The sequence below is a fragment of the Rhinolophus hipposideros genome (assembly GCF_964194185.1).
Source record: "Rhinolophus hipposideros genome assembly, chromosome: X".
In the NCBI taxonomy this organism is placed as follows: Eukaryota; Metazoa; Chordata; class Mammalia; order Chiroptera; family Rhinolophidae; genus Rhinolophus; species Rhinolophus hipposideros.
In genome coordinates this window covers 114986492-115003057 of record NC_138046.1, presented here as the reverse complement: position 1 = coordinate 115003057, position 16566 = coordinate 114986492, and the positions used below count along the sequence as shown (strand labels likewise).

General features: G+C 38.7%; 1 protein-coding gene across 2 annotated transcripts in view; it reads left to right on the top strand.

Moving 5' to 3' along the window:
- The window catches only part of PPEF1 (protein phosphatase with EF-hand domain 1), a 114222-nt gene that overhangs the window by 82918 nt on the left and 14738 nt on the right, over nt 1-16566 (top strand). For both annotated transcript variants that reach the window (XM_081043410.1, XM_081043411.1), the window contains 4 exons: nt 4835-5001; nt 7941-7977; nt 8784-8933; nt 13201-13344. In XM_081043410.1, coding sequence (XP_080899536.1) covers nt 4835-5001; nt 7941-7977; nt 8784-8933; nt 13201-13344 — 498 coding nt within the window. The remainder of the gene's footprint in view (nt 1-4834; nt 5002-7940; nt 7978-8783; nt 8934-13200; nt 13345-16566) is intronic.

Sequence of the window (16566 nt, the reverse complement as noted above, 5' to 3'; positions counted from 1 at the left end):
ATGGACAAATGAAAAATTAATTGTATTCTCTGTTTGTAGGATGCAAAGTTCTTCATATATCTATCAAATTAAGTGCATTGGTTTTATATTCAATTTTTGAATATATTTACTTTCTATTATATCTGTGTAAATAGGTGTATTATATATTGCTGAGTAACAGATTACCTCAATACTTAGTGGCTTAAAAGTACAAACATTTAGTATCTCACAGTTTCTGTGGGTCAGAAATTTCAGTCAGCTTAGCTAGGTGGTTCTGGCAGAAGGTCTCTCATGAGTGGGCAGTCAAACTACTGGCCAGGGCTGCTGTCATCTGAAAGGTTGACTGGGGCTGGAGGACCCGTTTCCAAGATTGCTAACTCCCATGGCTGTGCGCAGAGCATTTCAGTTTTTTGCCGGCTATTGGCAGAACAGCCACATTGGCCTCTCCGCAGGATGCCTGAGTATTCTCATGACATAGCAGCTGGCTTTCCACAGACTGAGTGAGCCAAGAGAGAGAGCAGGGAGAAAGCAGCAGTGTCTCCAAAGTTGCACACCATCATTTCTGCCTTTTTTACTATCCATTAGAAGCACTAAATCCATCCCTCACCCAAGGGGTGGCAAGTTAGGCTTCACCTTTTAAAGGAAGTGTCAAAGAATTTGTGTATATTATTTTAAACTAATAATTCAATCTGAATATTTCACTGTTTATATTTTTAAACAACTTTTTTCATTGATAGTTAAAAATATGAAGCAAAAACGTGTTCTTTTGTTTATTGAATAGAAGTTCATGAATCATATCTTCTTCATAAAATACTTTTTATTATGATGCATTGTTGCTTTAGGTGTCTCTTTAGCACTTTTAGTCTTAAATTCCACTTTGTCTAGTATTAATATTTCAAGGTTTGCTTTCTGTTTGTTGTATTTATCTTGTTTTCGACTTCCCGTTATCTATTTTTTTCATATATTTCTCACAAACTATATGTATACCTGAGTTTGTGGGTTGCTTCTTTTTTTTTTTTTTTTTTTTTTTTTTTTTTATAGGAGGGCTCAGCTCACAGTGACCCATGTGTGGATCGAACCAGAAACCTTGGTGCTACCAGCACCACGCTCTAACCAACTGAGCTAAGCGGTCACCCCCTGAATTTGTGTTTTAGTGTAGTTTGGTAATCTTGGCATTTTAAAGGGAGAATTTAATCCATTTACATTTAGTATAACAGCAGATATTTTTGCAATTTTTTCCTTCTGTTCTACTTTGTTTACTATTTATTTCACTTTGTTTCATCCTTTTTTTCCCCTTTGTGCTGTTTTGGTGACTTTTCTTTTTTATTGTTGTTTTCTTTGACATTTTTACTGTGCTTTTTAATTCATTAGAGTTTATCTTCCCATTCCTGACATTTTAAACAAACAACGTGCTTGTGTTTCTCAAATAGCTATAGCTTTATTCTTCCACCAGTATCCTCTCTCCTCCAGTAAGATAAATGTATTTATTTCCACACCTTCCCATGTATGTCCCACATTCAGATGAGATTTGTAGAGAATTTTGTTTTTCTCCTGTTTCCTCCCCTGCAAATCCTAGCTATTGCTCATGCCATATTTTTAGTTCTTGGTGATTATTAGGTTTTTCTTCATAGTATGTCTGTTTCTATTTCTAGAATCCTTGCTTAGTACTTAAATGTAAGTTCCACATTATCACTGTTGATTTATATTTAATTATACATTGCAAGGTTCATTGTTCACATCTGTATTCTTTCCTCTTGGTTTTCCCCTGGTATGAGGGCTTTCTATTGTTACTGCTGATATTTGGTTAGAATATTTTCTTGAGTTTTTTCCTCTATGGGACGTGTGGGTGCTATATTCTCTGAATGCAAGCTCCTTGAATGCAAGGACTTTGTATTGTTCACTTCAGTGTTTCTAGCACCTTTAACTGTCTCTAGTTCATAAAAAGCTATCAATACATGCTCATTTTGTGTGGTATTAGATGACTACATATTCACATATGTCTTTCTTACACCCTGAAAAACATTATGTTGTTGGTGGTATTTGGAACTTTATACATCTGAAAATGTTTTCTGTCACCCTGAGACGTTAATGATGTCTTGGGCAATATAGAATTTTTGGTTCATAGTCCTTTTCTCCTCCCTTTTTAAGGATGTGTGCTGCTGAAGTGAGCGCCCTTTTCTTCCCTTTAATTTGTAGATTTTATTCCACTACCTTCTACCTCCCACTATTGCAGATAAGGAATCTGATGCCAGAATGATTTTGTTCCTTTTGTATTTGTTCTTTCTGTCTGGCAGCTTCTAAGACTTTTAACAGGTAATAGGGATATCTTTCCCCATCAGTTGTGCATAGGAATCATAAGCCCTTTCAAACTTCAGGCTGAAGTCCCTTTTTAACCAAAGAAAAGTCCCTCTCTTGTTTGTGTAATTATTGCCTCTCCTCCGTCTGTTTCTTTTTCCTGATTCTGGAATGCTTATTATTGGCATATTAGTTGTCTTGGCTCTGAATTCTAATCTCTTACTCATTCCTCACGATTTCCATCATTTTGCTTTTTGCTCTGTGTGAGAGATTTTTCATCCGCTTGCTCTTTCATGTCAGTAATGTATTTTCCAACCATCCTTTCTTTTACTTAGCTGTAATCTATTGATATTTGAATAGCACATTTTAAATGTCAAGAATTATTAACTTTTTGTTCTTTATTTTATGGTCCTCTTATTACTTTTAAAATAAAGTCTTGTTTCCTTCAGCAGTCCTGTCTCATTAGGGGACAGGAGTTTAGCAGATCTGATTGGTCTGTCTCTTTCTGGTTACTAGATCCCCTTAAGTACTAGATTATTTCATTTCCTATTTTCTGCTTAAGCTAGGTTAGACCTCTTCATAGTTGGAGGCACAACAGTTTCTACTCCTGCATCAACAGTGTGAGAGGAGGTCTCTATGTTCCTAAGTATCCCTAAATGCAAGTGTTAATGTTCTTTTAGCTTCAGAGATATGGAAGAAGTTCCCCTATGCTTTTTCTAGTAAGATCCAGCATCTTCTCCACCAAGCAGGACTGCGCACGTGCTCTGAGGCAGGCTCTCCCTTTAATCAAGGGATCCGCAGGTCCGCTCAGGCCTAGTTTTTCCATGTTCTCACCCGAGGGCTCTCTGCTGCTGCTCCTCTAGCTTTCTTCAGGCGTGGACATCCCACAGAGCCTGTAGCCTCCAACACCCCGTAGACTCACTTACTCATCCCAGACAGCTGAAGGCTGGGGGAAGGAAGAGTATCAGAGATGCAGAATCCTTCCCTTTTTCTTTATGTTTTAATGAGCAATAGCCTATATTTTTGCTACTGGCTCGTGTTATCTAAGCCCAGTGTCAATAAAGTCATATGAATTAATGTATAAGAAAATGTAAAATAATGGGACCGTAAAATCAAAAATAACATGGAGGTCATAACACAATGAATCTCTTAATTTGCATGTTGCTTTACAGTTTTCATACAATTTTATCCACACAGTCTCATTTGAGTTCCAAAGTAGCCCTGTGTGGTAAGTATAGAAGTCACCCTCATTTTACAGATGAGGAAACTACAGCTCATCAAAACTAAATAACTTACCTAAGAACAAATGGGTAATAATGGAGTTGGACTAGAGAATAAGTCTTGTTTCTGGCCCAGAACACTGTGCCACTGCTTGCTTGTTTGTTTCCAATTGCCTTTAGAACACGTTACATTGCGTAAAGATTTCTGGAATCCCTGAGTTATATGTTGTAACCTGTATTATATCTTTTCAACTATTTCTAGTATATTGATATGAACAATTTAAATGTATATAAATACTAGGACAGTGAGTATAAAGTAATAAGACTTTCTTATGTAGTTTGAAATCAAACAAAAGAGGAATTTGAAAATAGTTTGAAAAAGATTAATATAACTAGAATATGTGTATTATTTCTTGAAGGTAACTTTTTTGAAGGAGGACATATATTTGGATATATGAGTACTTAAATTTTTCTCTTGGTAATGCATTTTTTAAACATTTGAATTAATCTTACTATGCAATAACGTGCACTCAACCATTTTTCTATCAGGCACGACATGCCTGAAAGGCATGACATGTTTATTTTGTCTTAGAGTTTTATAGTACAGAAGTAAATGAATTAATAGCTGTTATAAAGACCAGACCTTTGTCCTGATCCCAGTTCTTTTTCATGCTAACACTGTATTTAAAAGTATTATCTCATACTCAGGAGTAGTAATCAAAACATTTGACAACGAATATGGCCGGTCAGTGAGCAGTGAGAACACACGCTGGCTATCAATACCTGATGTGATTGTATCAGACTGTACTGATGGTATATTAGCCCTGCTCAGTTACACTTTCGTGGGTACTTTTGTATCCATCGTCTCATTTGATATGGGGCGGGGGACATAGAGTTATCCCTTTTTTGTGAATTGAGGGACTCATAGCCCAGAGAAGTTAAACGTAGGGCCCCTTAGAATGAAAGACTTTTGTCTTTTAGTTCAGTGTTCTTCCTTGGGTAGAACTTTATCTTTTCAAAGGAGAAGGAAGAGAAGAGAGTAGCTGTTTTTGAATGGACAAATATCAGCTCCTTTCAGAGAAAACTCATAGTAGATGGGGGGTAGAATGAGCAATCCCCATTCCCCCAGAATCTTCCTGCCCCAAGCTAATTCTTCACTTCCAAGCCCCTTGTAGGAGATGCCTGCCCTAGGAGAGTGAAACTGAAGCAACTGAGCAGATTTTTCCCAATGGAAGAATTAACTCAGCGTCTTTCTCCATGTTCACAGGGACATTAAATACAAAACCTTACCTTAAAAGTACATTCTTTTAACTGCTTGTTTTACCCCTCTTCTCCCACAGAATGGTCTCCCATCAGAAAGCAATGCATACATTTTTAATGGTGATTTTGTAGATCGAGGAAATAATTCTATAGAGATCCTAATGATCCTGCTTGTGAGTTTTCTTGTTTATCCCAATGACGTGCACTTGAACAGAGGGAACCATGAAGATTTTTTGATGAACATGAGGTAACCAAGGCCTTTAGATTTCCTCTTTTGTTTCCCATTCTATTAAATGCTGCCATGTTTAGTTCCCAGCAGAGAATTAGAGGTGAATGTAGAGAAGTAGGGATGAGGGGAATCTCAAGGAAGATCTCAATTCTTACCCCTATTTGCAATCCCCAGTCTTCTACTGAGTGACTATATGTTGTTCTGAAGTCCCCTTCCTATCTTTTCTTCCAGTTCTGTTCTTCCTTATCCCTTCTATTATGTTCTTTCTCTTCTTCCCAAGCCCACCCTACACACAGTCCAAATTGTGTGCTGGGCAGATGTGTTAGGTCAGGTTTAGAGGTGTGGTAGGTTCTATGAGCAGGCTTAGCTGGAATCATTCTTTTGCTACTCTTTTGGCTTGTCTCAGATGTTGTTTCAGAAACTAGTACTGTGTTTTTCACTGATGTGTATATTTTTTATGACATAGTAATTGCTTCTGGCATAGTTGTTCATAAACATATTTGGGAACTGTTGTAACATAGCATGTCAACTATCTGACTCACTGGAGATTTGAGGAATAATGATTGAGTAAATGGTTTACCCATTTGTGCTGAAAGGCATAGTAGGTGACAAATGTTCTGTTTTCCCCTCTTTCTTCTTCCCTCCTCCTTCCCTCCCCCTCTCTTCCCCTCCTCTCCCTCCTTCTCTACCCCCTTTCCTCCCCTTCCTTCTTCTTTTTTTAATTTTTATTTCTTGTTTTATGAAAAATAAGAACCAGTTTGTTCTAGGGCAGTAGAAGGCATAGCATGTTTCTTGCTTTTGGTCCTGAGCTTTTGGGTGCCTTGGTCAAAGCTCAGCAACTGATTGGTTTTGTCTTTTGGACAGTTTTGGCACCTGGCCAGAGTACAGAGTTTCAAATTTAATTCTTAAGTGTAGAAGCAAATACTAAGACTATGAAGAAAAAGATCCCAAGACTATTATCAGAGGTCCATTGTATATAATACAGCTCAATACATTTATTTGGGCATGCCATTTATCCTTTCATTTATTCAGTTAGCCAATCATATTTATTTAGTGCCACAATGGTTAATGAAAGAGACATGGCCCCTGCCCTCAGAGTTTATATCTAGCAGGCAAGACACACATTGAGCAGGTTTTTCAAATGTGATGATTTTGTAAAGTGGGAGACCCAAACTGTCTGAATGGTGACTTGGGTTGTATAGCATGGAAGTATGGCATTAGTCTGAGACCTGAAGGATGAATTAGGCAATCAAGAGAAGGCCATGGTATTCCACAGTGAGGGGACAACTTACGCAGAGCTTAAGACAAGACTTTTTAGGCTTGAAAGAAGTTCAGAAGGGCAGGAGCGTAGACTGAGGGACAGGATGCTGTCTGATAGGGCTGGAGACACAAGAACTGGTTGGATTATGCAAAGGAATTTGGACTTTTTTTCAAGGTCAACAGAATATCATTGAGAAGTACCATAAAACTTTTGTGTTTTAAAATGCAGCAGGAAGAGTAATTAGGAGAGGGGCAAGAGTGGATATGATAAGAAGTAGTTGAAGAGACAGGTGATGGATTCTCACTTAGATTAGGGTGGTAAGGACAGAGATGCAAAGAAGTAGATAGGTTCAAGAGGAGTTTAGGCAGGGATGATTTAAGACCTGGTAACGTGATATGGGGACTTGAAAGAGGAAAGAATCAAGGGTAACCTCTAGGTTTGGGGCTTGAGTTTGGGGCTACCCAGCATCATTCACTGATACTGGGAACGTAAGAGGAGAACATTGCAAGGAGAGAGGATGATGAGTTCAATTTGGGGTAAGCTGATTTGAGATGCTATTAAACAGGCAGTTGAGTGTACATGTCCATAGCTCACAAATGAAGTGTGGTCTGGAGATCATCGTCCCCCAGTATTGGCACATAGACAATAACTGAAGCCCTGGGCAAAGATGAGATTGCCAAGGGACAAAGTGAAGGGAGAAGGTCTGAAGGAGCTTCAACATTTAAGGCTAGATAGAAGAGAACTTGCAAAGGAGATTCACCATAGCCCGAACGGTAGGAGGAAAACCAGGAGACTTTACTGTCACGGAATCCAAGAGAAGAAACGTTTTGCAGGGGGACTGTGTAGTCAACTGTATTTGGTGTTTCAGAAAGGGCAAGAAAGATGAAGACTGCCAGGTGTCCATTGGATTTAACAACATGGACCCCTTTGATGAATGCAGGACTGAATTCACCTCAGAAAACATAATGTTACACTGTAGAAGCCTGACATGACATTATTTGCATGGGAACCTGGAGTGAGTGTGTCGTGTTCCAATTTCATCATGTTGGATATGAAGGGTAGATACTATTATGCTAAGGCAAGGAAAAGTAATTGAAAAAAATTTCCATCATTAAATCTCCCTCAGCAACTGCTATTTGGACTTTAAAATTCCTGACACTTGCTATTAAAACCTTCAATACCATTACATGAAGTATATGAGAGAGGGTATAAAGACCTAACTTGTTTATCTTCTAGGCTTTTCTTCGTGTTTGTTCAGTCTTTCTTCCTCCCCTTATAATTCATATACTAAAAGATATAGGAGGTCTGAGAAAGTCTATAAATGAAAAGCATTCTCCCACAGAGCTTTCCCCAACCGCCACAGCACACTTCTCTGAATATACAGCAGCATTTACACAACCTATGCTTACCACATATTTTTTAAGTTGTCTCGTAATTGTTTTGTGAAAATGTATCTTCCCCCAACTATACTACAAGCTCCTTGAGGGTAGGGATGAAGTCTCTGGCTACTTTCTTTCTTTCCCATCATGCCTATCAAACACTTGGTTAAGTAATAGTCAGTTCCAACTAAAGTCTAGTTGTTTGAATTGTTGACATTTGTGATAGTGAGATGTCAAGGCCTCTCCGTTTTGCATGACTCGTGTAAGTGGAGGGGCTATCAACATTTAATTAAATATTTTAAATCCCCCTTTTTTAGGTATGGCTTCACAAAAGAAGTCTTGCGTAAATACATGGTAAGACTCATACTTTTTTGTGTGTGTGTTCTCTTTGCTGTCTATACATAGAAGTAAAAAAGGAGCCTTCAGGAAAGGTCGTGGATGGACTAGTCAGAATCCATACCAATAAAATAAGAGCACAGCAGGAAATCATGGCCATGGTAGAGGCTTAATTTTCTTCCTCAACTAAAGCAAGCCTTTTCATTGTGACTTTTATGTAAATTTCAGATACAACATATCCCATTATTTTAAAAGTACTTTGGATTTTGTTTTATTCGGGTATGGTAAAACATGCAAACATGAAAATGGCTGTCCTGAACGAAGAGGTTTTTATTCACAGTTACCTAGAAACAGGAGGCACAGCACACCACATTGGGGGTCATACTGGGAACCACCAGGGTTGGTCAGAAGGTAGTGGTTTTCCTGGGAAGGAATGGGGGAAGGCAATGTAAACAGATTTAGGATTGGCTAATTTGAATAATTTCAGCTCCATAAAGGAGGCGGTTGGGGGTGTGGGCTCTGGATTGGTTTGCATATGAAAGGTAATTTCACTTTGCATATGAAAGGCAAATCATTTATTATCTTTAGGAATTAGCTAGTCCTGGGAGGGGCAGTCTCTCCACCAGAATCATCAAGGCTCCAAGATGTCAAAGTATCAAAAATATAGAATAAAAAGACATGATTAATGCATGCTAGTGGGTTAGTGGCTCCATGTTGACTTCCTTTGGGTGTTTTGGCATGTTTTGCTTTTTGTCCACACATTGGGACTATTCAATAACTTGAATCTATCAGAAAATTAAACTTACCCAAATTCTTACTTACAGGTATATGGAAAGAAAATCTTACAAGTCTTGGAAGAAGTGTATGCCTGGCTCCCAATTGGTACAATCATTGACGAAGAAATCCTGGTCATACATGGTGGGATATCCGACTGCACAGACTTGAATTTTCTCCACTGCATAAACAGAAACAACGTAAGAAGAATTTTTACATGAATCCTGTCTCAGAGATTTATAAGGGGATATATACCTCCTCTTTTCATTTGTTATTTTATATTTGTATTTTAATGGTTATTGTAACTGAAAATATTAGTACAAATTTTAAGGAAAACTGTGATTGTATGATAAAGAACCAAATGGGTAACTTCTATATATGGGGAAAAAATTTTAAATTCATGATGAAAGTGGGAAAATAAGAAAATGTTGGCATTTCATATAGTATCTAAAAGTGAAAAATCCTGACTTTTAAAAATTAAAATCTCTAATTAATTGATTAATATTGTGGTAAAAGATACATAAGACAAATTTACCACTTTAACCATTTTTCAGTGTAGAGTTCAGTGGCGTTAAGTACATTCACGTTGTTGTGCAATCATCACCACTATCACCACTATCCATTTCTAGAACTTTGTCTTCCCAAACTGAAGCTCTGTACCCATTACACACTAACGCCCCATTTCCCCTGCCCCCACCCCCTGGCAACCACCATTTTACTTTCCATGGCCATGAATCTGACTACATTAGGTGCCTCATATAAGTGGAATCATACAGCACTTTATTTCTGAATCGATGTGCTTTCCTTTATAATATACTCCAAATGGTTAAGGGGAATTTGGGGGGAAATAATTTAAACCTAAGCAATCATGTTAAATACAACAGAAGCAGAGCAGGGACGTGTATAAAACCTCTGAGGGGAAGTGGCTGTGTGGGGTCTGGAAAGCTCCCGTACTTCATGACAGGCTCCTTTGGGCCTTGCGGAGTGACTGCTGTTGCCTTCCTCTGCACCAGAGCCCAGCCAAGCTCCCGCATCAGGGACATGGGGGGTTAGGGCGGTGGGTGCCGCATGGGCGTGAGGACCAATAGCAGCTCTGGAGCTAGATGATGATCATATATAGTCCTAGTGAGAAACCCGAACCCTTACACCTCAGGACTGATAATCAACTTCCAACCTATCTAGGCAAGTGGGGTCTAGAGCCAGAATTTAATGATATTGACAGAAAGGTGACCCCTATTCACCTTGAGTTTGGGGAGCTCTTATACCTCTATACACATGTGAATAATAATATTGTTGCTAACTTCTTCTCATCCTTTTAATTTCAGTTTAAGTGTAGCCCTCCTCTGCAAAGCCTTCCACGACATGCAGACTATATCACGTCCCTTTCTTTATGCTCCCAAGCCCCTTCATAGCAGTTACCAAAGTTAATTAAGGAACTGTGATACTGTTTGTTTACTGTCCTCCTCTGTTTCTCTATTTCACTGATGTAACCCCAGCACCTGTGAGGTAGTAAGTAGTTAATCAATGTTTGTTGAATGTCTCCTAAGAGATGTAAGACCAAAGCAGGGCAAACCTAAGACAAAACTGGATAAAAACTTTTTTACAACCCTTTGCTTGATTCTGTGGCGATTTTACATAGCCCCTCCCCTACCTCACCCAGTGAGGACCGTACTTCCTGGTTTACACCTGTTGTCTTGGTATAATTGTTAATAGTACCTCCCTTGACTTTCAGAAAGTATCCCAGTTGCAATAAATTTTAAGGCCATCCTAAGTTGAAGGCATCTTTCTCATGGTATCAGCAAATAGTGAATAAGACATTTCGATCAACATGAGATAGTCAGTGTTAACATAATGAGTGGATCTGATTCTAGCCAAGAGCTAGGGAACATGATGTTTTTGTCAGTCAAATATTGGCAAGTACACGGCAGGAATGAGACACTCCACCACCGCCTGCCTTATGACAACAGCGCTGATCAACTGTGGCAGCTACTACCAATTGATCAGATTGCAAACTTTTCCTTTCCTGACGTTAGCCTGAGCAGCTAGGCTTCTCTGTGGCTTTTTTTTTTAATTGGGGAAGGGGTACAGGACTTTATTGGGGAACAGTGTGTACTTCCAGGCCTTTTTCCCAAGTCAAGTTGTTGTCCTTTCAGTCTTAGTTGTGGAAGGCGCAGCTCAGTTTCTAGTTGCCGTTGCTAGTTGCAGGGAGCGCAGCCCACCATCCCTTGTGGGACTTGAGGAATTGAACCGGCAACCTTGTGGTTGGTTGAGAGCCCACTGGCCCATGTGGGAATCGAACCGGCAGCGTTAGGAGTTAGGAGCATGGAGCTCTAACTGCCTGAGCCACCGGGCTGGCCCTTCTCTGTGGCTTTTGAGATATTAGGATTGTGTCTCTAGAATGCCCATCATTATCTCTGTGGAGGCCCTAAGTTGACAGCCATCTTGACCTCGAACGCACCACGAGGCCCTTACGTCAGACAGACATAGCTAGCTGTACATCCTGCTTCTGCCAATCCTGGCTGGGTACTAAAGTTTTCTAAGCCTCAGTTTCCACACCTATACATTGAAGCTAAAAATACCTACCGTATTGAATTACTGGGAAGATTAAATATAATTACTTAGATGAAGGAAACAGCATCGAGTAAGCTTTGAACATAAAGCTCTCTTCTCCAACTCTCTCCTTTTCTACTTGGAACCGAGGTTTGAATTTCAGTCACCAAGGCAGACCGCAGGGAGAAGTTTGTGGGCCAGAAATTTTCCAGGATACCTCAAATTTCATGTCCTTCGAGGATCATTGTTCCATCTACTCATAAGACAAGTTTTAAAGATAGAAATTTGACTTCTATATTTTTTATTTCTTCTATCTCCCTAGAGTGAGGTTGAACTGGCAGGCACTTATTTCTTGTATTAAATATAATTGAGCTGTGATGAAAGTAGTAGGTTTAAGCTCCTGAAAGTCTACCAGATGAGATACAAAAGTAAATTTTCAAGTCCAATTTTATACCCCCCACTGTCCCATCCCTTAGGACTCTACAAGTGTAGGGTGACGATGCTTCCTGGTTTATACCTGTTGTGGTGGCATAATTGTTCGTTGGGGAGGGGTAGGGTTGTGGGAACCTGATGACAACCACCATTCTAGGTTCACTCAAGGGATTTTGTAAGGTGGACAGTTTGGGTGTGGGGGGATAAATGCAGAGGGACAGAGAAGGAAGTTTCTATAAGACTGAGACTCTGATTTAATATTCTTCAAACTCCCTGGCAGGGGGTGTGGGAAGGGATGGCTGGTAGGACCCCCAGAAGAAAATGAGGGTGTGCTGCCTTAGGGAGGGGCTAGGGCAAAGTATCCTGATCCCAAGTGTCCTTGAAAACAGCAGAGCCACACATAATGAAGAGAACATGTGGCCTTGCCCAATGAGCTTATCAAAACTTGTGTGGACCCAAGTCCTGACTGTCCTCCCCGAATGCTGTATTCTGCCTAAAACCTGGGGACATTTGCTTGGGGAGATAGGGAGGGTAGGTTGTGAACTCACTAATGATAGCTGAGATTGAATTTCCAACCACCTCAATGAGACAGGACCTCAGAATACAAGTCAATTTTTATTTTTGAGAATAAAGGTAAGATTTCATGTACAGCCTAGTTTATAGAAGAAACTAAGGGCCTACCACAGAGAATTGTTCATCACTGAACTAAGACCACCAGTATAATAGAAGTATTGTTTTCAAATTGTTTTGTAGACGGGTAGGGTGCTGCAAAGAAACAAGTGTAAAATTACAGTCTCAGGTTACATAAGGGAATGTAGAAGGGATTATTGTAATTGAAGTACTATTAAAAAGACATTTGATTTTCCAAAGAAATGCATCACCTTTTTTGTTTTTGTTTTTTTTTTTACTAGGATTAGCGATCATCCATCGCTAACAGGGTCAGATCGAGACCACATTGCGTTTAAGTTGAAAAACTTCCAAAGTTTTCGACTTATGCCCCTTTGAGAACTTTCCTGGACACAGATGTGCTTTCTCTCATTTCCCCAGGAAAACAGCAAAATGGAAAGCAGCCAATCTCCTAAGACATGTTTCCGAGCCCAAAGCCTATTGATTCTCTCTTAGCCTCATGTATAGATAAAGGCTCAGAGGGAGACCAGTTTTTCCCGTAGCATCTTCCATTTCCTATGATGATGCCTCAGAACGTGTCTAGCACTGACATCTGTGCCTCTGGGGTCCCTTAGAAACTCTAATAGGAAACTTGCCCTGTAGAGCGATGTCTCTAGTTGAAAAATGTACAGACAGAATTGAACAGCCCACCTTAGAGAGATTGGTGGATCACTAGGTAAGGGAGGTAGGTGAGATGGAAAAGGTGACCATGTGTTTTCATTGGGTTGATGTACAACAATGTAGACAGAATAGCAACTGGGACTGAAGTTTCTGTGTGCAGCACACCAAGCATAGGGTTCTTATGCATTTGTCTTACAGATGAAGTCTGTGCTGATGCCACCAATTCGAGTGCGTGGAAGCTATATTACTGAGTTGAAGAAAAATAAAAAAGACCCGCTTCGGGGAGTCAGAACAACAGATTTAATCCTTCCTGAAGATTTAGCACAGAATGAATGGGAACAGGTAGGTAATCAAACTGTCTACCAAAGTGGCAAAGAAGATGCAGCACAGATGATATTGTCCCTTATAATACAGAGATAAAAAGTGACTTACTTTTATAAGCTTATCATATCCTTCTCTCTGAACTCATCATAATATTTTCAATAGCTTCACTGAAATATAATTCACATCCCTTATAATGTACTCATTTAAAGTATATAATTCAATGGTTTTTTATATATTCGCAGTGTTGTGCAACTATCACCACAATCTAATTTTAGAACATTTTCATCACCTAAAAAAGAAACTCCATTCCTATTACCAGTCTCTCCCCAACCCTTCCTATCCCCCGCCCCTTCGCTCCCTGCAGCCCTAGGCAACCACTAATCTACTTTTAGTCTTTATAGATTTGCCTTTTCTGAACATGTTATAGCAATGGACCCATACAAAATGTGATCTTTGTGTCTGGCTTCCTTTACTCAGCCAGGGGAAAAGAATTTTTAGCCCTTTACATTTAGGTGTCTGATCCATTTTGAGTTAATTTTTGTGTATGGTTGAGGTAGGTGTCCAAATTCATTCTATTGCACCAATTATCCCAGCACCACTTGTTAAAAAGACTATTCTCATAGAATGTTCTTAGCACCTTTACCAAAAATCAATTGACCATAAATATGAAAGTTTATTTCTAGATTCTTAATTCTATTCCATGATCTATACGTCTGTCCTTACATCAGTACTACAGAGTTTTGCTTACTGTAGCTTTGTACAGAGTTTTGGAACTGAGAAGTGTGACTTCTCCACCTTTTTTTCTTCTTTTTCAAGATTGTTTTTTGATTATTCTGGGTCCCTCAAATTTCCATATGAATTTTAGGATCAGCTTGTCAATTTCTACCAAAAAACAGCTGGGATTTTGATAGGGATTGCTTTGAATCTGTGGATCAGTTTGGGTACTATTGTAATCTTAATAATATTATATCTTCAATTCTTTTAGGAAGTTTTAAAATTATTAATTCAATTTTCTTTTTTACTATAGTTCTATTCAGATTTGCTATTCCTTCTTGAGTAATTTGTATCTTGGTAGTCTTGATAGTTTGTATCTTCTTTAGAATTTGTCAGTTTCATCTAATTTATCTAATTTTGTTTGCCTAAATTTGTAGAATTCATGTGTAGTTATAAATTTATAAATTTACATATTTATAAATTTCTGTAAGGTCAGTAGTGATGTCCCCTCTTTCAGTCCTGATTTTAGTAATTTGAGTCTTTTTCTCATTTTTTCTTGATCAGTTTTGTTAGGGTTTGTCAATTTTATTGACCTTTTCAATAAACTTTTGGTTTTATTGACTTTTCTCTGTTGTTTTCTATTCTCTCCTTCAGTTCCTTCTGCTCTAATCTTTATTATTTCGTTCCTTCTGCTTGTTTTATATTTAGTTTGCTCTTCTTTTAACAGTTTCCTAAGGTGAAAGTAATGTCATTGATTTGAGATTTTTTTTCCTTTTGTGATAAAGCTATAAATTTCCCTACACTTACTACTTTAGCTCCATCCCATAAGTTTTCCTATGTTGTGCTTTCATTTTTGCTCTTCTCAAAGTATTTTCTAATTTCCCTTGGAATGTCTTCTTTAACTCATGTGTTATTTTGGAGCGTCTTGTTTAATATCTGCATATTTGTGAATTTCCCACATTTCCTTCCATTCTCATGGAAGTACATCATCCTTGGCAGAGTCCCATAATTTATCTATGTTCCCTGAGATGTGGGGTACATATGTACTCATAGCTAAGTCATTATAGAGAGACAAGTGTGATACTCTTTCTTTAAGACAGACTTATGACAATAAGGAGGCCAGAGAGGTTTAAAAATAAATTTAATTATTTATATCCTGAGTGACTCCTTTCTCTTAATTCATCCATTTAACAAGTATTTATTGAGCACCTACTAGGCTTTTGAGAACGTCAAAGATCTGTTAACTCATAGAGCTTTCACTCTCAGGGGAGTTCAATAATACAATAGTAAGCAAGTAAATTATGTAATATGTTAAGTGAGAAGTTCAATGGAAAAAATTAAAACTAGAGCAAGTTTAGGGGGAGCAGGAGAATTGGAGGTAGGAGACAGAGTGCAGTTTTAAATAGGGTAGTCAGCCTAATTAAGAAGGCTCCCAAGAAGGTAAAGGTTTGTTTGTGGTCACTTGGCTAGTCACTGAATGATAGAGCAGGGCTTAATCCCAGGTCTTAGTCTAATGCCCATGCTCTTTACTGAAGGGCAAGATGACTTAAGAGTGATAGAAGATCTCAAGAAGGAAATGAAGTGCTCTGGTCTCCCCTCATCCGATGAGGCAATGGGTAGACGAGGTGTAAGCATCTAAAGAAATCTAGGTACCTAGCTGGAAGGTTTGGGCCGAGCACAGCTTTTACAACATGTTCAAAAGCTGGAAGGAGGACACATAACTAAGGGCAGATACAAAAGAATAGTGAATCTATAGTATTAGTGTCTTAGAAGAGAAACATACATCTTTCAGAGCTATTAACTCTCCCCCAAAGCACACTTTTGGAAACTGGATTACTTAACACTGCAGACAAGCACAGCGCACTTCTTACAGGATTTATTTTGGATTTAGGTTTAAAGGCTGAGACACAAATAAACTATTGTTGACCCGGTCATATAAAAGCTGTCATTCAGTAAAACTTTTCTCATGTTTGGTTTGAAATTTTCAGAAAGTGTTGTAAATAATTACTCTTTCCCGCACTTACCACCCAAAAGGCCCTTGCATTTCAGAGGAGAGGATATTGTTGAGAGGAAAGAGATTATCTCTGCCTAGGAATTTGTTTCACCAACAAAGGGCCCTTTGTAGAATTTTTCGTTTGTGAACGTCAGAATTGTCTATGTTGTGGCCACAATCTGGGTAAATGTTGTCAAGTGAATGAATTCTAGATAGAGAAAAGAAATGCAGAACTCGTGGGATGGATGATTCTGAAGAAGTTCATTTCTATAAAACTGTGAAACAAAGAAAAATGAGTGTTAGATATGTCTTCCTCATTTCATTCCTGAGCCATATAAGGCCCAAATGGCTTAAGTGATTTGTCCATGGTGACACAGGTGACACTTGAAGAGTTAGCTGCGTGACCAGGGTTTATTCTAGTTCAACAGAGTCCCATCATATGTACATTTAATTTATATAGGTTTCAACTATATACATATGGCAAAAAGGGGACAAAAGTGTAAACTTTTATTTTCTTATAATTTATTATATTG